The following is a 22,722-nucleotide window of genomic DNA, read 5'->3' on the forward strand; positions in this document are numbered from 1 at the left end:
ACTATTTTTTTTCCTGAAGTATCTGCAGTATCTGCAAAGAAGGCGGAGATTGATTAAAATTCTTAAACCAAAAAATTAACATCAAGACAATATTATACAGTATTCAGACAGACGGAACAAGTTTAAGAATAAGGGACAGTCAAAATTCAGAAATATTTACTTTCTTTAGCACGTTGAAAAAAAAAACATTAGAACGCGAAACAACATATATTTCGTCCAAGATTGCCAAATTTCATGTCGATTATTGGAAGATGACGAAAATGACCACAACCTACCGAATGTTTCTCAAATCCGAACTCAAATCGTCAGCACTGCCAAATGCTAGCCTACTGACAAAGCCAACCCGAATCGTAAACATAAACAAGCAGCAGAAAACAAAAATTAGAACGGGACAGAGAACATCGCAGTCAGCCATGCTGCTCTACCAAACTCCTTGGCCCGTATCTGACAGATGGCAGAAGTAACTAGCAAAGCAAGGCAGTCAGCAATAATATCGAAGACGACAAAGTGATTTTACTAGGCGTGTGTGGAATTCTGCACGGTTTTCGAGTAAAAATCGTGATATTTGGTGAATCTTTTCGCGATCGTTTTCAGCAGTGAAAACATCCCCAGCGATTGGTGCGGATAAAGGATTACTTTGATTGGTGTAAGTAGAGTCAACTGAGCCTAGGAAAATTGGTTCACTGTGCCATATCGAATCCGTGTCCGTACTATGTTGCTAGAATTCTATCTGACTCATTGTGTGCTGAACTTTGATACTATGTTAGTAATTATATAGCGCAATCTATCATGTAGAACGAGTGCTGTAATATTTACTATTTTATCAAATTATAAACATTTGAGATTAAGTGCGAGCGATGGCATATAGCAAGACGGTTGAGAGTGTTTGGCTTCGGGGTCCCAACTACGCAGTGTATCAAATTTCGCTTATGTGTTGATATAACTAAATTGTATGGCTTTTCCCGCTGCCCAGCGGAAAGATTCGTAGCTTAAGATTTTTTCTGCACGTTGAATTCCTTATTTGATGGATACCGGTTTGTGGGAACCTAGTCGGGATTCGTGTTGAAATAATCAACGAACAAGAGATTTCTAAACATCAATCCGGGGATTTTGTTATATACGGACGTAGATGTCACATTTTGGATCGAACTGTTCATAGCAACTAAACAGTGGCTGGGTTAGAAGTGTACGGCAAGAAACCGATTTAAAAGTCGAAAACTTAAGTGCCCACCACAAGAGCGGAAATATTGTCAATAGGGGATTTTTTTTCAATTATCGTACAGGTTTAGGCCGAAGGTTTTTGGAATGGTATGAAATTTCGCCCACAGGTATAGTTTATTATCAAAACGTTTGGATGGCAAATTTTCCGGGAAAGCTTTTGTTGAAGTTTTCGGGTTGTCTGTCACAGATATCACGTACTTTGAAAATTAACTACTCATGAACCAACATCGTAGAACAAATTGTTTGTAGTACAATGATAAGGAAATTACAAATGCAATCCACATAAAATATAATCTGAAAAATTTGGATGGAGGAAAATCACAAAGAAAAGCAGGAAAAACAATTTTCTGAGCGATGAAAATGTTGTTAACTATTTTATTCACGTAAGTAAGAATTCCCTCAACTATTGATTTGGTCTTAACTGATTCATGACTGGATTTCCGGATAAACTGACGCGATTGGTCAAGGCGACGATGGATCGGGTGATGTGATGAGACACTCTCGAGTCTCTTTGAATCTCGAAGGGGTTACGGCAAGGTGATGGACTTTCATGTCTGCTATTCAACATCACGTTAGAAGGTGTGATCAACAGAGCTGGGATATACACGAGTGGCACGATCTTCAGGAAGTCCATCCAGCTTCTTGGCTTCGCCGATGACATTGACATTATGGCACAGAACTTTGAGACGATGGCGGAAACGTACATCAGACTGACGGCTGAAGCTAGGCGGATTTAACTTGCTATCAACGCATCGAAGACGAAATACATGAGAAGATGAGGTTCTAGGGAAGACAATGTTAGCCTCCCACCCCGAGTTCAGATTGACGGTGACAAAATTGAGGTGGTCGACCGCCGAAAATGATACCAGCAGAGAAATTCAAAGACCCATTATGGCAGGAAATCGTGCCTACTGTGGACTCCAGTGGAGGCTCCGGTCGAAGAAAATTCGCCGCCGCACGAAGTTGACTATCTACAAGACGCTGATTAGACCGGTGGTCGTCTACGGCCACGAGACCTGGACTATGCTCGTGGTGTTTTCGAACGGAAGGTGTTGCGTACCATCTACGATGGAGTGCAGATGGATGCCGGAACATGGAGGAGGCCAATGAACCACGAATTGCATCAGCTGCTGGGAGAACCATCCATCATTCACATTGCAAAAAATGGGCAACCACGATGGGTTGGGCACGTCGTAAGAATGCCGCACGACGACCCAGTGATAATGGTTCTCGAAAGCGACCCAACAGGAACAAGAAGAAGAGGCACGCAGTGGGCAAAGTGGATCGACCAAGTAGAAGGCGACCTGCGGACCCTTCACAGACTACGAGGCTGACGAAGTGTGGCCATGGATCGAGTAGAGTGCAGAAGAATTCTTCGGACAGCAGAGGACAACAAGGCCTTAGCTTGATTGGTAAGGTAAGTATGATTCCTGACTTCGGTTTTGATCTCCTTCCAGTAACTTTTGAAATATCCCAGGAGCAATATCGAACATTTATGGAATATAACTTCGATCCAAATATTCTTTTGCAACGCCTATTCTAACAAAGCTATTTCGAGCAAGCTTAATATTAAGCTATATACCAGCAGTGTGGCAGTTGTTACAAAACTAGAAAGATCTATTAAAGCAAAAGAATGATTAGGTCACTCTACCCACTTATCAACAGAAAGTCCACCCTTTCCCTCAAAAACAAGCTTGCCATCCACAAGCAATCATCCTTCCTGTCATTGAGTATGGAACGTCAATATGGGCGAGCAGCGCTATGTACCATCACCTCAAACTTGCAAGGATCCAGAACAAGATCGTTAGGATGATCCTCAAGAATCCCCCGCGGACTCGGAATTCTGAGATCCACTGCCTGGCTGCTCTTCAGACACTTGAGGAGCGGAGTACACTCAGCCTCGAAAAGTTCATAAACGCCTGCCTGAGATTAAATCACCAGATCATAAGGGATCTTTCTAATTAGGTTGTAACAAGGTTACAAATGTACATTTAAAAATTTAAATAAATAAAAAGAAACCTACAGAACCCTATTGCCATACTAAGTTCACTTGAGCAACACGTGCCTAGTCTCTGGATCCACTCTAAATAGAATATCAGATGAGGGATTCCAACTGACAATCGGTAGGTAGAGTTTATGCCAACGGAAATACTCTTCCGAATGGTCATGAATGGATACCGAACTCCAACAAGATAGACTTCGGTTCGGATAGAGTAAAAAGAGAACGCATCAATTGGAGGATTAATAGATCAACTGCGCTGAAGTGAACACGGTCGAAGTCTGAGTAGAACGGTTAGATATCCAGGAAGCAATAAAAATAGCTTTTACAGAAAACTTAGATCTAATGCGAGAAGTGCGGTAGTCTGAAACCACGTGTGTGAAAAACACAGTTTGTACAGGATTAATCCCTTCAAACAAGGGTGCACCCCTTGGGACGGAAATCCAGAACCGTCTGACCCCCTCGCGCTAGACCGACACGACCGAGCGTCGGAGTCCACGGTTCGGCATTATTGTTCGGACCGAACGATAACCTAACTTTGCAAGACGTACGCCACCCGAATGCCATCTGCAGATAGATTGACACCTGTTGAGGTGAACTGTAGAGCTAAGCTTCGCCACAAATTGGTTGGAAGCTCACCTCAGCAGCGTGGTGTATCTCGCTACACCGTACACCAAACATAACGCTCGACGATCCGATACACATAGGGTGCATGCCGCGGGGGGTGATCGTATCGAAGCCACGACCCCGTCGTATAACGAGGACGTACGCAATCAGTGGAAACCACCACCCACTGGCGTCACCCAGCGTATCACCGAACCGCCAATCCACCCAGGAAATAAAAAAAGTAGGCTATCGACCCTAGGGTTACTTTGAGGGGATCTGAAGCGTAGTACCCAACAAACATTGAATGTTGAATAAGAGCTTATTCAGGCAAAAACAAGCTTCTTCAGCTAAAAAATAGCTTAATCAGCTGTTGATCAACTCAAATTGTTTGTTGGGTAGTTTGTGTTAAGCATCTAATTGGAATATTCGCGTATCGTGTATCGCGTATCCCTGTAGGCAATTAGAGGCAAACCAACATAGGAAACCTCTATTGCCGATATGATGAGGCTTTTCCCCTGTTAGTAAGTTTAACTTTTTGGAGTTCGGAAACCACTTTACCGCCTTTTGAGTTCGGATTGAACTCGCCCTGAGATTTCTGAACCGGGACGGGTCCATTTGAGAATCGCGCTTTCTTCACGGTATACACGTCTACCTGGCGCTTAAGTGAAGTCTGTAATCAATTCCCTGTCCAAAACACCCGACCCGTTACAAGGTTAAGTTATTATTAGTTCGGAAGGATATAAAATAGTTTTTTGTTTTTAATCAAGCAAAATGCAGCCCTGTAAACTAGTTGAAAAAACGTAAACACGTAAATTAGAATAACAAATTAAACAAAGATGAAGAGCCCTTCAAGCTAATCAATTGGAATGTACTAACAATGTAAAATCATAAACAATGGAAAATAAACGTAATTTTACTACTGAAGCAAACGAAATTTTACTTGCTGCATTCCTTGACATTGAAGGTACATTCGATAATTCATCTCACGAGTCAATGGCTACAACTATGATGAACTCATCAGTGTAAGAGCAACCAACGGATGCCCGCAAGGAGGCGTGTTATCACCTATATTGTGGTCTGTAATAGTTGATGATCTTCACAAAAATTTAACACCTAGGGCTTCGAAATAATTGGCTTCGCCGATGATATAGTCATAATTGTACGTGGCAAATTTTGTCTCATCGTGGTGTGATAGGGAAGGATTGAACATAAATCCTTCTAAAACTACACAGATAAAAAATTTGAATTTTAATTGTGATGTAAACATTCATTCACGTAAACTTGTATTTCATTTCACACAACCGACCAACTTATAAACAATGTTGTTTACAAAGATGGACTTTTGTATACAATATTTGCTACATTGCATGAAATGTGTCAGAACTTTACATGATGTAAAGGGTGATACGGTCAAAATTTGGTCAAGGGAAAACGCGTGTAAATCGGTGAAATCGTTTATTTAAAAAATCAAATTAAATTTCTTTTTCAAGTTCAATTAGTATAAAATTCAGGAAAAATATTCAGTTAGGCTTCCGCTTTTCCAAATCCGAATTGCCGGGCCTTACGCTTGACCCCTGCCATCAGATTTTGTACAGCCACCTTGTGCACCTTCTTCGCCGCAGAAAGCCAGTTTGCCTTGAACTGCTGCTCGCCCTTAGCAGTTTTTTTGGTCTTCTTTAGGTTCCGCTTGACAATAGCCCAGTATTTCTCAATTGGGCGGAGCTCTGGCGTGTTGGGAGGGTTCTTGTCCTTGGGAACCACCTGCACGTTGTTGGCGGCGTACCACTCCATGGCCTTTTTACCGTAATGGCAAGATGCCAAATCCGGCCAAAACAGTACGGAACAACCGTGTTTCTTCAGGAAAGGCAGCAGACGTTTATTCAAACACTCTTTCACGTAAATTTCTTGGTTGACAGTCCCGGAAGCTATGAAAATGCTGCTTTTCAAGCCACAGGTACAGATGGCTTGCCAAACCAGATATTTCTTTGCGAACTTTGACAGTTTCATGTGCTTGAAAACATCTGCTACCTTTCCCCTTCCTTTTGCCGTATAAAACTCCTGTCCCGGAAGCTGCTTGTAGTCGGCTTTGACGTAGGTTTCGTCGTCCATTACCACGCAGTCAAACTTTGTCAGCATCGTCGTGTACAGCCTCCGGGATCGCGCTTTGGCCGTCGTATTTTGTTTATCATCGCGATTTGGAGTCACTACCTTCTTGTAAGTCGATAGTCCGGCTCGTTTTTTGGCTCGATGCACGGTTGTAGACGATACACCCAGCTAATTTGCGGCATCTCGGAGAGAGAGGTTAGGGTTTCGCTTGAAACTACCGGCAACTCTCTTTGTCGTCTCAGTGGCTTCCGGTTTCCCCCCGATCCAGACTTCCTGGCTGTCGACAAACGTTCCCCAAACACTTTAATTACATTTGTAACGGTTGATTTGGCAACTTTTAGCGATTTTGCCAACTTTGCGTGAGAGTAGCTCGGATTTTTGCGATGCGCGAGCAAAATTTTGATACGCTGCTCTTCTTGCTTGGACGGCATTTTGACAACTGAAGAGTGAATTCCAAAATCAAAATAGGAGCAACATTCTACACACACACACCTTCAAAATGAGGGGTGTTCAGGTTTTTTAAATGCAAAATTGAAAGAAATACGTCAAGTTGATATTGACCTAATTTTGACCGTATCACCCTTTATAATGTAAACGTATATGATATGTGACGCTCCATTTATGTGCATCATATTGAACAGAAATTTACACTTCTTTTTCGAACTGTGTACTAATGTGCCATTTACGCGAAGGCATAAATTTTCATTAGACGACAATAGATTGAAAGGCACACTTTTGGAACTTTCTAATGCTGTCAAATGTCTTGGAGTAAAGGGTGTACCGTTTAAAATCCACACACACAAAATTCATTCTCAAAATTCGAGTTAATATCCGATTATCACCAAATTTTCAGGGAGTAAAAAGAAACAATTCAAGTTAACTTTGGCACCATTCATTTAATTTATTTCACATTTATATCCGAATGCGCGAACAATGGTCTTAACCTCAGCCATAAGGTTCTAATCGATGACTAAACATACGTCAAACTCGATTTTAAGCAGCTTCCCGGTCGAAAGTTTTACAACGCGACTGGACGTGGAGAGGTGCCGGGAAGATTCAAGTTCGTGTTTGCCGACAAGTTCGCGAAGAAGGCCATGATTTGGCAAGCGATTTGCAGTTGTGGCCTGAAAACGGAACCGTTCGTCAAATCCTCGACGATGACATCCCAAGTTTACATCGAAGAATGCATGAAAAAGCGTGTATTGCCGTTCATCCGCAAGCATAGGGGAAAAGTCATCTTTTGGCCCAATTTGGCCAGCTGGTTCTCCACTACTCTACTCCAAGGTGGTTCCAACAAGATCAATTTTGTTGTCCCCAAGCTAATGAATCCTTCGAATTGCCCGGAATTTCGACCAATCGACATTCAGCAAATGCGGGCAACATGGAAGAAATGCGCTTATTCCGTGTCCGTTCCCACTGTGTGGGCGCTGATGGGCTCCATCAAGAGGAAGGTTCGAGATTTCTTTCAAACTGGAGAAATGTAACCATGTAATGCTGTAACTTTGAAGTTTTAATAAAAGTACTGTAAAGCAACCATTAATGAACTTTTTTAAATTTATTGAATCACGAATTGCAGGTCTTTTTGTGCGTACCAATTTACTTTTAGTCAGCCTTTATACCGGAGTCACTACAAAAATAATTGAATACACTCTGAAAAATCGTCACGTCCGATTTACGTGAAAACATAGGTGGTTTTCGTCCACTCTAATTTTACGTAACTTACCGGAATTGCACGTCAAAATTCAGCTTCGATTATATACATAATTATTCACGTAAATAAGTCCTGATTTCCACGTACTGCTTACGTGAAATCGGGGTGAAAACTACTAGAAAACTGGTAACTTTTACGTGATATTCCGTTTTGTTTAAAATGCTTTTCACATAATTCGTACTTGAATTTTGAATGAAAATAATGGAACTTACATATAGAAGCAGTGAATATTATGCAATTTCATCGGGTAGATATGAATTCCACGTGTTTAAATTGCTACTTATATATACTCATAAAACTGCAAATTATTGACTACTTGGTAGGTGGAAATGTTCATCAGATTTTTTTTTTATTTCTGTCAAAATATTAATAACTGTTTGCAGATTAAAAATGCTGATGCCACCGTCTGAAATTATAAATTTATAAAAAGGCTACATAAAATCATATATAAATTAATGTAAATGAATCAAATTACCGTCCAATATTTGTAGCAAGCTACTGGGAAATTATGAATTTTTGAGGTGTTCTGCTTGGTGACGCCATATTGACTTTTTTTGCGTACCTGAAAATCACGTAAATCTTGTTTCGCGGAAATATCGAAGTCCCAAACACACTAAATCTGTAAACGGTCGATTTCACCAACATTTCTAGTGGACATGACGAGTAATGCAGGTCAATTTTACTAACGTCACGTAACAGTTGAGATTTTCTAAATACAGATCAGTTACGTGATATTTCACGTAAATCGGACGTGAGTTGACTGTGGTTGTATTACGGTTTTGTGTGCTTGTCATAAAATCAGGCCGTCAAGTCGTCTATAAAACTGTTTTATGACTACTAAATTAAAACTCAGACTTCATAGTTTTAACGGTAGCTTGTAGGTGGTTCTGTATCGCTACTTATAACTGCAGAATAAAACCTTTACTTTTCATGACCGACATAAAACTTGAAGCAGTCTTAGACCATCATTAAAGCCTCATTACAACTATCATCTTTATCAGAGGCCTAAGATTCACAGATAAGAAATATACTACAACAATAACAAAAAATACTCTGAAAATTGGAACCAATATAAAAAAACAAATCTACTTAGATACACGAAATGAAAACCCCTTCAGTGCTTTTGAACACGATGAAGATGTGACGATCGCCAATATGAAACTCCTGGAGGATCTATAGTTATGGGCTCCCTCGTATACCATAAGGCACAGTGCGGTGAAGAAGCTCTTAAAAATATTGAACAAGCGGCTTTCCGATACACATTTCGAAAGATCCATGAACCCTTCTTAAAACAACGCAGATAGTTCCACTAAATCCGGTTGGAGATGGCCAGTATTGTCATCACGGCTTTAAACCTTGTATTGAAAAAGCTTTTTGTGGATCCAACAAGCATTTCTTACATCTTGATTACAAGAGAAAATAGAAGGATCACGTGAAATGTTGACTTTTTGACAGGTTGCTATGGTTTTTGTTTTGTTTTGATTCGCTGTACCTAATAAAACCAGCAAGCTAGTTATAGAGCTTAAATATAACTTAACGCTCTCAATTTGGACTACGAAATGCTAAGATACAACCATTAGGTTTATGTTATGCTATATAATTCCAATCTAGGAGAATATGTTATATTGAGGTATTTTTAAGAAGTAGCGAGTTATAACGAAAAAAATGTCGCCGTATGAACAAATTTCACACAGTATGAATAATAACGCTTTAATTCATTGGCGATAAAACACTTTCATACACCTATGTATAATTAAATAATATGTGACTGGTTATTGCTAAACAGTAGTAACTGTTTTATAGTATATAGATAATCTTTTAATTACTCTTGAATGCATGGTGCTAATGCAGACAAATAAAAAATATCCCTATGTTTAAGTATTCATATGGCGCACTGAATTTATGCTCCTATTTGGTATAATAATCACCATCAATATTACACGGCATGCTGTGAAACATATACAAATTGGTTTAAAATTGTAATAAAGTCGTCCTATTTTCAATATACAATAATATCAGCTATTATTACCAACTGACAAGGATCATGATTTCACATCAAACATCGAAAGAATAAAACCACAATAAAACATTTCTCAATATTAAATATCATCCAAAAACCCCCCTTCAATGTTGTCAAAATGTTTTGCGTATCATGTTTTATCAACTTCTTCAGGAGCGATTTATGCGGTAGTTTTATGGTAGTCATCAAAAGGTTGTTAAAACTTTCTGACCTGGAGGAGGTTTTATGTTTTCATTGTTAAGAACCACGTGTAGAGTGTGATAAAACTGACATAAAACCTATGCTCCTAAGGTAGTTCGCAAATCAAGTTTTAATGATTGCATTAGAACTGGGCCAATTGGCCATGACATGGCTGTATAGCGGTTGTCAGCAGGTTGTTAAAGCAATGTGGTCGTCAGTGAAGGTTTTATAATTTGGTTATATCAACTGCTATAAAACTTCAATAAGACAAAAATTATTGCTTGGGAGCCTCACCTTTTTCACTCATTCAATGCATAAAAGGGGAATAGTATTGGCTTGTATAAATAGAGTTAACACTTTGTTTTTTGACGTAGGACTACGTCTTTGATTTCTATGGTAATTCTATCGTAAATATTTTTTTTTAAATCATTAAATACGCGTCAATCAAATTTTGCGCTACTGTTTTATAGAAAGTTTCAGTACATTATCAGCATCGATACTGTACCGGAGCGGGGCTTATTGTAAGCAAAATCTTCGGAAGCATGCGATCTTGAAATGGGCTAATGGGTATACGGTAGAGCTATCACCTTCGAACTCCAGAGTTCAAACTTTTTGTAGTCATAAAAAAAAAATGGTTACAGGTAGATTTTATACATAATACCACTGCCAGACCACTGCCAGACAGAAGTGTGATTGTAGATACATACAGTACATACAATAAATGAACGAATGAATAATTGCATCAGTCAAATGTGTCAAAATTAGTTTGTTTTTTTTTTTATAAAATCTTTATTCTAATCCTAACATATAAACATGTCTTACAAGCTAAGCTATTCTAAACTAATTACAGGCATTTATTTCTAAGAAGAATTTGAAGCTAGGCAAGGAGATCATGTGTCGTTCTGTTTCCAAAATAATATTTTCTTAGAATCATAGTTTTTTCATCCCTGCTAAACTCTTCTAAGGTTGGAGCTATCAAACTGGAAAAGGTTAAGAAGCGCATTAAACGAGGATCAAATCTGTTTAGTAAATGTCTAATAAAATAGTTCCATGACTGATTGACCGAAAAACGTTTACAAAATATATGCTCAAGATCTTCGAGAAATCCGCATGATAAGCAATTACGGTTGTCAGCAATACCTATGCGATACAAATGAGCTCTGTGATCAATTTTCCTATTATAAAGTAAATAAAGAATAGATTTTTCATTTGAGTTCAGGTTCTTTAAGTTAATATTATTCCAGACACGTGGCCAATTGTTTTGTTCTTTAGTTTCAATAGTTGGTCTAGGCAATGATCCAATTTTATCAGAATATAGTTTTGTCATAGAAAAAGGTTGTGTTAGATCATGTTCGTAAAACAAATTCATGAAAGAAGGATACATATGTGGTAATATAGTAACAGGTTTCCTAATGACTACTGACTACTGATATTAGGCAGAATATAATTTTTCAACAAACACGTGTCGGTCGAATTAGGATTCATCCCAGGCTACTATTGTAGAAAAACGTAATTGATAGATATTGGGCGGAACGCGTTGGAATGTTTAGAAAAATAGGGCGCACGCTTGATCCGGTTTAAGATACATTGTTGACTGCTTTCGGGAACGTGATTTCATTTTAATAACTTACTTGTTTAACCAGGGCTTAAGCAATCGTCACGCCGGTCATAGCTTGTTATGATAGCCTGAACAATGCGTAAAGAGCAAACCGCGAAACATTGAACGTCGCGTGAAAGTGGAACTTAATGAAGGCCTAAGTGCTTTTTCGTAACTTTTAGTTTTCGGATTAGAAAAATCATCGGTTGCAGGACAGAGTTACCGATTTATATTGGATAATCCAAAGCTATGTTGATCATTATAACATTAAATTTTGAATAACAAATGATAAGACAATCTTATTCAAATGTCGTAATAATACCTCTGACCAAGGAAAAATGATTTATATAGTTTTCATAAAAGTTGACGATACAAATACTAATGAGGAAAGGAATTCCGCATTTCCTTTTCCCAAGTCCTTTTCCTCTCCTTCCCTTCCCTTCTTCTCTTTTCAGAAAGCGAGTAATGGCGCTATAACCATATGCCATATAGGGCTAGGACAAGAGTTAGTGCTCAGGTCCCAACCGCTAGAAGAAAATGGTAGCGAGCAAGGGCGCTATAACCTAGGCGAATACAGCATTCCCTCCGTATAGGTTACGTCCGCACACCGCTCTCTGTTGTCCTTCGACTGAGGTCGGCTGGATCGATTGAGGGATGGCAGTGGGTTGGCGGTGCCGTCCACGCTTGTACGGAGGGAGGACTGTACGCTCGAACACAAGGGGTAAATACCTGTGTTCCATCCCAGGAGATCGGGCAACCAAGGAGTGTACATTAACTTTCTTAGCTCTGTCACTCCCAACGATTTATATAGCCTATTTTCAAATCCTGCATACGGAGCGGTTGGTACGGTATGTCCCCGCTCTTTGATTACCTGTGGATTAAATGTTAACCACTGTCTATACTTATTAAGTAGACATGGTAAACATTCACTTCCACAAAAATTAACTAAACGCTACACAGTAGGCCTGGCCGCTTTATTGTTTGTTTCACATCCTTGATGTGCAGCAGGCATTAATAATGACAAGAAAAATGTTAGATGTATCATTTTCCAGGATTCTTTCAAGTACTGGCTGTGTATGTGTAGACTAGACTAGACTAGACTAGGACTACGTCTTTGATTTCTATATGGGGGTACACTTTGTGAAAACCGAAAATGGAACATGTAACAAATTAAGAAAGATTTTGAACGTTAATAACTCAGCTGCCCCTGGCCCAGTTTCAATAATTTTATCACTAGTCGATGAGAAATATGGCTACGCATCGATAACAATGCTTTGAAAATGTTGATTTTCAAAAGAAACTATTGAAAAACTGGTAAATGTCCAGCATTGTCCAAAAGCGTCGAATTAACTAACAAATCCACCAATTACCTACATGCATATGCTGCTTCCCCAGCACAGTCGTCAGAGAGTAGTAAGTAGACGACACAAGTCGAAGTGGCATTCGCCTCCGATCCTCGGGCGCGTGCGAATAGGGAGGATGGAATTGCGTAATATTTTGCACACTCATCGCCATACTCAGAACCACACGCTCCCAACGACCACATCACTGTGTGGTGGTGTTCGGTCGTCGAAATTAGTAGCAGCAGTAGCAGCAGTAGCAGTGCTTTCGGCGTGTGGCGTTGAAAATTGTTCTCCAGTAACAACGAAAGGCTGCCTGCAAGCAGCGAGCTGCAGAGCCCACATAAGCAACCATCAAAAGAGGAAGAAGCTGCACCGCTATGCTATGGATCGGAAAAAGTAGCTCTCCGTGAGTCGCTGCGGCTCGGTCATCTATGCCAAGCGTGTCACCCTCGCTCCAAACGACATACAGCTCGACAGCCTCATCCGTGTTGAAAACCCAGCTCAGAATTACTCAACCATCACTACAAAACGGTCCTTTTCAGGGCCACCAAAAATTTGTTAAAGAGTATTATTTGGACATTGGTCAAGGTCATCAGTTCCCGCAAGCAGCTAACTATCAAGGCTCAACCTGTCTATAGAAGGTGTAAAAATTGTAGGCCTGAATATATTGGTGCAATTAGTTTTTCCTCGGCTTTCATTCCGCACGATTCGTTTCTTTCGTTTAAGACATCGTCTCCCGCAAAGTTTACATTTTTCCCTCTACCAACACATACATCAGGGCTATATAGATCTCCACAGGTTCTATAGAATCCACGCAATTTCAAAAAACCAAAATGTACAGCATTACGAAAAGAGGTCAGGTTTCGACCAATAGCAGATAGATTTTAATTCTAAACAAGCCAAACGATTGGAAATTTATCTACCAATCTGCTAAAATGAACATGAATGAATAGGTCACTATTGAAAAATACCAAATGTCCAACTGTTGCAATGGTGATCAAAATTATCACCGAATGTCTGAAAACAGCGCATTCCCTAACACAGACTTAAAAAATCGAATTCGATGCTGTCCCACTGAACGGTGCTCATTCAATCACCGTAAGTGGTGGTGTCCAGTCCAGCAGCAGCAGCAGGAGTGCTTTCAACAACAACAACAACAACGAAAGGCGAGCTGCAGAGCTATATGAGCAACCATAGAGAAGGAGGAAGAAGTCCCACCGCTAGACTAGGATCGGAATCAGTAGCTCGTCGTGCGCAGCTCAGCATTACTCAACTATCACTACAAAACGGTCCTTTTCAGGACCACCATAAATTTGTTAAGAGTATTATTTGGACATTTGTCAAGTCAATCAGTTCCCGCAAACAACTAACTATCAAGGCTCAACCTAGTCTCTATAGAAGGTGTGGAATTGTAGGCCCGAATGTATTGGTGAGATTAATCATCGTCCAACCATTTTCCAGAACACGCTGGTAGGAAGTTTTAAAAATCCATATAGAATTTGACCGAAGTGGGAATAATTCGCTGTGGGTGTATATTCAGTCCCCAGAAAGCCAATAAAATCAAATTTGTGAGAAAATTAGCTCTCACGGTCACGAGTTCAATCGCTCGAAGTCCCTCCTTTTTTACATATTCTGCACAAACGATACTTTCCGCCTCGCCCCATTCATATAATTCAGAAGGAAATCCTGCGAGGGGTGAATTGAATACACTTTAATACCAAAATGCACAAAACTTAAAAATTCATAAAAATCAAAAAAATCAAAATACACCTTTTAAAGTCGGGTAGATGAATCGAAAATACTCAAGTTGACAGTCCCTTGGATTCTCTTCATCAATTTTCTCTTTGAAATAATTAATACAAATTTGATACGCTTACAGATAAAAAACAGAAAGAGTTAAGATAATTGATGATTGATCAATTAAAATAACTAAATGTTCACATTTGTTCCGTCCACTAGCGGTCCTACGTCAAGCTTCCGTTCGTGCCCCTAGGCACAGACCCTTCTACTTTTTTTGCTTGAAACAAGTTTTAAACGTGGTAATGGATCACTAATGAGTGCCTTTTCTACCGCCGCTCATCACTTTAATGAGTACAAAGCAATCAATATGCACAGACCAACAGACGTAACACATTGAATATTTCTCACTGTAAAACATCGTCGCTAGAACATTACCGCCATCTGTTGAGTATATTGTGGTGGGTAGTACGCTGAACAGATGGCGGTACCGTGTAAACGTAAGACGCAAAGGAATTGATTATGTGCGCCACAGGTGGCGGTACTACCAACTACGATACGTTTAAATTGACCATTAAATGCTTGTTCGATGAACAACTTGTGAGAGTTATATCTGTTTGTCTGTGAAATATGTATCAATCAACGTTATTCATGATTTGTTCACAAATTCTAATTACATCGTACAGCGTAATACTACACAACAAGCGGAATGACCAATCGACTGTTTGGGTGTAATATTCAACAATTATTTTTCTGTATTCTTTAGATTAGTATGTGGTGCAGTAATGACCCGATTTTGACCCGACCCACCCCCTCCGCGCATTAGACTTTTATCATTAAATAATGTCATGAAATCGTAATTCCAAATCATTCTCATGCATCTTCAAGATTGGTGTTTAAGGTATACTTTGGTCCAATAAGACCACTGAAAAGCCCATGGGTTTCGTAGAAAATTAGAAAACAATTTTAAAAAAGGGGCTGGCAAAATCGGGTCATTACTGTATATGTCTCCAGTGGAATGCCTTGGTTTCCTTATCATTATCAAGAGCTGACATATACTATAATGCTCATTGGGAGTTTTTATCAAACTTATTATTTATTTTCAAAATTTAAATTTGGCTAGTTTTATATGGTTATTACAGAGACTGTCGGAAATTTATGATGGTTTCCGTGAGCTATAGTTCACGGTCCCATCGTAGAAGGAAATGTACACCGTGAACAATATTTGTCGATCACAAATATGGGAATTACAATCGCAGGGAATAGGGAGACAAATTTATCGAACATCTGCTTAAAAAGGTGCAAGGAAACCCATATTACCTATATAAATCTCGATATTGAAGGGACTGGGTTAAAGGAATCAATTCTTAAAATTGGAGAATTTGATCATTTTTTAGCGTGTTAAATAGTAAACATCCCAATTAACTAAAAGTTCCACATTCAACGATTAAAATCACTTCCAAGTTCCGTAAAGTTCAAATAAAGTTCCAACCGAACCTAGTTCCATAAAGTTCAAATAAAGTTCCGACAGAACTTTCAAGTTCCATAAAGTTCGAATAAAGTCCCGACCGAACTTTCAAGTTCCATAGAGTTCAAATAAAGTTCCTACAGAACTTTCAAGTTTCATAAAGTTCAAATAACGTTCCGACAGAACTTTCAAGTTCCATAAAGTTCCTACAGAAGTTTCAAGCCACATGAAGCAATCCGCACAAGTCTTTATTAGTAACAAAATTTAATGTACGTAAATATTAAATGATCAGTGGCCCGAATGAATCATAATTCTTATATTTATGCAGTGCATCAACATTCTATCCAAACATAAAAAAAAATAATTAAAAAGTAATTTCCTGGATTCGAACCCGTGTATTCGGCATGCGATCTACGAACGTTAGCCACTGCGCCACAAATACGTTGGAATACCATCCGGGCAAACACCAATTTAAAATTCATCAACGTGTTTTGTTTCGTATTCAAGTCAGTCAGCTGGCACTGAAAACTCCAACAGTAGGCGGGACAACAGCTCACTTTATTATATCTTAGATGACGCAGCGGTTCGTGCTGGGGCTCTCACGCTGAAGGACTGGGTTTAATTCTTCAAACAACTCTAATTCTACTACTAATGCTGATAAATCAATATACATTAACACCTGCCTTTAGAAATAACTTTCATAAAAGTGCGAACTAGACATAGAATTGGTGTAGAGGACAAAAACCTTTTTTAATTTATTTTCTAAAAGTTCCGTTCAAGTTCCGCAAGAAGCTGTTTAGAATGCTCTTCAATTATGATATCGGAACTATAACGACTTAAAAATAAGGCTGCTTAGAATTCTATAGACCACCACCAACCAAGCTGCTTAAGCCACAAATAGCCGTTTATCAGAACTTTTGGTTACTTGGGATTTTTAACAGGTTAAACTATAGTATACTTTATGTGGTACTAAAAATGTGATATTCCGTTCTGAACTCCTAATTCATTCGGATGAGACGTCTATCAGTGTTTTTGAACAAACTACGGAGTCCTAGGATCAGTTTCATGAATTGACCACTTTTACGGATGCTTCCATTTTCTGGTCACAAATCCGAATTCATTCTGATAAACCATCTATGAGTGGTTTAGACAAAACCACGGTGTCCTAGGATCAGTTTCATGAATTGACCACTTATACGCATGTTCCGGATCTTCCACAGGACCAGACTTGAGACCTACCGGAAACTGACTCATGCCGAAAGGTGGTCAACTATCTGCTTAACAACTTCTCCAAAGATATCAGGAAGTTATTTCACTTTCAGCCTTGATTAAATATTCGAATCTGGCCATTGTGGTCAAGTTTTCCTTGTTTTCAAACCTGAAATCTCGCGTCTCTTTTCAAATAGACCAATGTAACATATCCACCATTTTGAGAAAATCTAAGTTGAAGTTCGACAGATTATTATTTTAACTGCTTAGAAACAATACATTTTGCAATACTATTGTTAATGTAGTCAGTGAATAATAACGTTGAAAATTCAATAGAAACGGTAAAATCATAATTTTACTTTGAATTTTTCATGCTAAAATATAGAAAAAACATATAAGACGTTTGGACATCGGACATGCTACATTGGACGATTTTTCTCAATGACATAATCAATGAGTGGTACATTGGACGTTTTGTTCTACATGATACTACATGACTCCCTTACACAGATTTCAGAGTAGAGTACTTAAATTTAGATTGGCCCCGCCTTTAGAAAATGAGCACCAATCATGCTAGGCAGTCCGAATGACCGAAGTAACAATCATGTACCTATCATTTCAAATTGTACATTGGACAATTTTTGACCTATGATTATCTCAAATAAATGAAAGTAAATTTGGATGGGTGTTTTTGTATCACATACAATGAGAGAAGAGCAATAGTTTGCATCGCTTAACTCAATTTGTTTACATTTGTTACTTAGAACCTTTTGAAAAGTGACGCGAGAAATCTAATAAATTAAAATGCTTGAATTTTACCGAACAGCTCAAAATTACCGAAGTCGGTAATCATTTCTGACCTTGTATATACAGTATATATACACCGCAAATCGTCGAATGGCGATGACAAATGCAGATTTTCAAGGTTCAGTAAATTTATTACGATCACAATTCTCCAATCTGTACACTTAAACCAACGATCATCAAAGCTTGGTATGATTGAGCTAATAGTCATTCTACCCCAAACCTACGACAACTTTTTTACCGACGCAAACGCACGTCATCAAACTGATCTTATTCCTAGCTAGCAACCACATGCATGGTGTTGTTATCAACCTGATTAGTCAGCTACGGGCATGAGTCCGAACGTAATGTTATCTGCTTTCTCGTTAAACCCGGTAGTGAAAGAATTCTTCACTTACTGATTAGTGCGCTTTCTTTCAATCCGAAAATTTCACGGTCAGCTCATTTGATTTTTAAACTCCGCAGAGACCCAGAGCTCGACATCGCGACTTACGGTGAATTGCCACCGACCAGCGGCGGTCAGAAACACATGTCACGCGAAGGAACGGGCCTACCCCGAGGCGGAACTGGCGGCACCAGCAGTGGACCACGTGATTACGGAGCAACCAGCAGTAGTGCTGTGACGACGATGGCGTCGTCGACCGATGCGAGCAACTTTGGCGGGTTCAGTCCGACGGAATTCATTTCGCTGAGCGAATCCATCGCTGCCAATACTATCTTTGTGAAGCAGAGCTGGCAGTTTCTGGAGAAAGCCAACCGGACTATCGGAACGCCCAAAGATAATCAGACGCTGCGGGATAAAGTGTAAGGATGGTTGATTGGGTGGCGTTGATGTGTTTAATGGAGCTGTTTTCCGTTGTTTCAGGCATGATATTCAAACTGGCACTAACCAGAGGATTTCGACCACCAGCAAGGATCTGCAACGGCTGACGGTGGTGGTGAGGAGAGGTGATAAGCAACAGAAGCTGCAGGTCGAGAAACTTACTTCCGATTTTACCCATGTTGTTCAGATGTATTCCAAGAGTCAGCAGGTATGTTTGCCCAAATGTACTTTAGATCTACTGTATACATATCTCAATTCCGTAGGTCATTGCTGCCAAGATGAAGCAGGTCCTGCTGGTGAATGCCTCCCAGCAGGATGACATGCACCGCGATATGATAGGATTCGGCGATGGTAGCAGTGCTACTGGAGGCAGCCAGCAGCAACAGCAGGAACAGCACCTCCGTCAACAACAGATTCAACGGGATCTGCAGTTCGAACAGGACATGCTACTGGAACGGGAGCAACGGGTGCGTCAGATCGAAGCCGACGTACTGGACGTAAGACAAATCATGCAGGAACTGAGTAGTATCACCAACCAGCAGAGCGAAGTTATCGGTAAGTTCTATGAATGCACATTGTAACGATTTGCTAAAACACATAAATACGCGCTCTTTCTTCTGTAGACACAATCGAGAACACCATCGAACATGCGGTCTCCAATGTGGAGTCGGGCCACACGGAGTTGGAAAAGGCGGTCGAGTATCAGAACCGGTACCGGCGCAAGGTGATCATTCTGCTGCTCATTGCTGTGATACTGGGAATGATTATTACCGGAATCATCGTGTCCAGGCTGAAAAATTAAGCCTTCCACACACTCCATGGTGCGCTTCGTTTCGTCGATTTTCATTTTTAGTCTGTAAGAGTTATTATTTTTTATCCAAATGTTACAACTTTAGTAAGTCGTCTGTTCGGTCACGTTTTCTACTTGTATAAATGAAGATATTTCTACAAAATAGGGAAAACATAGTTCTCGAATACAACAAATGTGGCTGGAACAAAACTTTCTCGATACAAATAGACATGTAAACATGATATTCATAATGATTTAACATAAAATTGTATTCAACACGAAGTTTTTGTTTTGATTTCCTCAGCAAGCGATTTCACCGCTACACAAAACTAAATCAAACTTATTCAAACTCTAGGTTAGGAATACAAACAGAATCAAAATAATCGAACGGATTTACTAGGAAACTTAAAAAACAAATAAAGTGTCTGCTTAATCGATTGATTTTGCGCTTGTTGCGAAGATAACATATAGAGAGGACGTTTATTTAAATTCGTCAATGTTGTATGATACATTTGCAGTAGAAGAATAACGTCTGTTTATAGCCGTTTAGGGAAACTAACTACAACAGTTTGTTTACTTTTCTTGTTTTGCAGTACAATTAGTGCGAACCGAACAATTATAACAATAATGAAAAATATTATAATCAATAAATAAACAAAAACAGTGACTGTAAAATTTAAGCTGTTCGTATCCCTTAATCTCTCCGTTCAACAAATGCTTGGAATAATCACCCATACATTATGCATTGCTTCCGAAACGTATTCATTCATACATAAGCAAACTTCTTCTAAGAAGCCTGAAAGCAAAAGGTTTCGAAGTTGTGGGCTTTGCGGATGACATAGTCATTATAGTAAGAGGAAGGTTTGACGTTTTCATTTCTGAAAGAATACAAGGGGCCCTAAAGTTTACCCAGTTTTGGTGCATTAAAGAAGGCCTAAGTATCAAGAAAATAGTTTCCCTAGAAGCCCTTCAATTTAGAGAAAAGGAAGAAAGTGCTGAGTGGTTGCGATGATGCGCGTTGGTGTAGGGTGGTAACCTCCAACTAGGTCGGCCAAATGTTGTAAAGGATCGTGATCGGATTTACCGGGAAATACCGATTGGAGCTTATGACCATTAAGGACAGGTAAGTAGTTGGTCCATCAAGGTAAGATAAATTAATAAACATATAAAGTATCCGTTCGATTTTGGCAACACGTCCTCAGTATATTTAAACTGCTTGTGCTCTGCAGTTATATTATTAAATTCTGTTTAATAATTTTCTTAGATTTTCAGTAAAATTGTGGAGCTTTAAACGTCACCTGCAGGCCAGTTCTGCGAGTAGTATGGCTCTCTGTCGCTAGTAGGGTGACGGTGGTCGCCTCGTGTGAGGTGACTCTTCATTTGATTGCACGGAGAGTCATCCCACTAGTGCGTGACTTTTGTTGACTCATTGGTGGTGGAGATTCGCACGACTCGCGGAATAGGTCAGATGATAATATTTGCATTTATTAAAGATTTTGAAAGGCTATGAAGTCAAAATTGTGTTGACAAAATCTAACGGGTAATGCCGATATAACTATATATATATATACACACATTAAACGCAAAGGGGAGGGATGGGACCACCAGGGCACCGGATTGAAGCGATTTGGATGGGGAGAGTGGAATTGCCAACTCCCTGTCATTAACATTTCGTGAATTGACGGCGGGCTCTTCTCCCCACTCATTGGGACGTTCCCTCGTATGATGGCTTGTTCTACATCGGGTTGTAGGATTTTATCATTGGAAGGCGATTCTCCTGACCCCGCGGATTGCGTGTAAGTGTATCTGCTTACGGGTCCGCCCCTCCGTTTTTGGCCCTTCTTACAATGGTAAATTGAATACAACCAGGTATCGTACTTGATCAAGTCATACTTGGAGGATGATCCACTGTCTAATGGCTGTGCCTTGCAACAATGAGTGGTATCCTTTACATACATACATACATACATTAAAGAAGGCCTAAGTATTAATCCATCAAAAGTCGTAAACATCCCCTTTACTAGATGAAGATTAGCCTAAAATAATTCAATCTTGGAGGAGAGCAGATCCATCTTAGTGAACAGGTCAAATACCTAGGAGTTATTTTGGACGCCAAGTTGAATTGGAATGCTCAGCTTGATTCTGTGATTAATGAAGCAACCAGTGCCCTGTGGGCATGTTACAAAACTATTGGAAGAAAGTGGGGTTTGAAACCAAAAATGACAATGTGGATTTACACATCAATAATCCGTCCGAAAGTAGCGTATGACGGATTTCACGCCAACTCATCCAGTGGTTGGCAGCACCCTCTCAGAACCTTATGGAACTTTGTGGGTGTGGAGACTTAGCAATTTTAAGCAACTTTGCGTACTTATTTTTTTCAAAATTTATCTCGCCTAACATTTGATAAGGGTCAAAGTTTTTGTCGATTTTTTTTCAAATCGATATAGCTTAAAAATGACAAGCCCTACAAAAAAGTGATGTATGGCGAACTTTAAGCAAATAATCTGAAATTTTATAAAAAAAATTTAAATAAAATAAAAAATCGGTTTCTACACTCTAAAAAAATATATTTAAAAATTAAAAGTCATTTTCCCAAAAATGGTACCCCTCAGATTTGCTTGATATTTTTTCTCATGAAAGGCAATATAATTACCTAACTTTTCTTCATACATCGCAAAGTGGGCGCTTTTAAGGAAAAAAAGTTGTTCGAACAACAACTTTTTCATGTTAATTTTTTTTTAGCGTGTTTCACTCAAAGTCGAATAGTAATACGCGCACAACCTTATTAAAATTCGATTAAACTTTATGGGTATACTTTTCGATAATCTGGGCGAAATCTAGCCTAACATTTGAAAAGGGTACAGAGAAGTTACCTGCAAATCGTCCAATAAGAGTTCAGAACAAAACGTTCTAATGAGGAACAGCCATCTCAGCATGGTTTGCACTTTCCTGTGATGGATTGTATTATAATATATGCATACACTCTATCCAACTTCTATAAAACCACCCTCAAATTGTTCCAAATCAACAGGTAAACTAAGTAAAAATCACTTAGTATGTTTTATTCATGAAAAGATTTCAATTCATGTATTTGTGATTAATTTA

The 22,722-nt window shown here is 39.3% G+C and overlaps 1 protein-coding gene across 1 annotated transcript; it reads left to right on the forward strand.

The window, feature by feature from the left end:
• The first annotated feature begins 472 nt into the window (after positions 1–472).
• Positions 473–20,281, forward strand: Syx13 (syntaxin 13). The gene is made up of 5 exons (XM_065221948.1): positions 473–646; positions 18,469–18,805; positions 18,867–19,032; positions 19,088–19,379; positions 19,448–20,281. The coding sequence occupies exons 2-5, from the start codon at positions 18,531–18,533 to the stop codon at positions 19,624–19,626; spliced, it is 912 nt and encodes a 303-aa protein (XP_065078020.1). The 5' UTR covers positions 473–646; positions 18,469–18,530; the 3' UTR covers positions 19,627–20,281.
• The last annotated feature ends 2,441 nt before the right edge of the window (positions 20,282–22,722 follow it).

The sequence above is a fragment of the Ochlerotatus camptorhynchus genome, unplaced genomic scaffold (genome assembly GCF_037179485.1).
Source record: "Ochlerotatus camptorhynchus isolate MF236.1 unplaced genomic scaffold, CSIRO-AGI_Acam_v1.1 ptg000150l, whole genome shotgun sequence".
In the NCBI taxonomy this organism is placed as follows: Eukaryota; Metazoa; Arthropoda; class Insecta; order Diptera; family Culicidae; genus Ochlerotatus; species Ochlerotatus camptorhynchus.

Coding starts and splice junctions, on each gene's coding strand:
- Syx13 (XM_065221948.1), top strand. CDS start 18,531: ATGTCACGCGAAGGAACGGGCCTACCCCGAGGCGGAACTGGCGGCACC. Junction 18,806..18,866: donor CAGACGCTGCGGGATAAAGT/GTAAGGATGGTT, acceptor CCGTTGTTTCAG/GCATGATATTCAAACTGGCA. Junction 19,380..19,447: donor CCAGCAGAGCGAAGTTATCG/GTAAGTTCTATG, acceptor TTTCTTCTGTAG/ACACAATCGAGAACACCATC.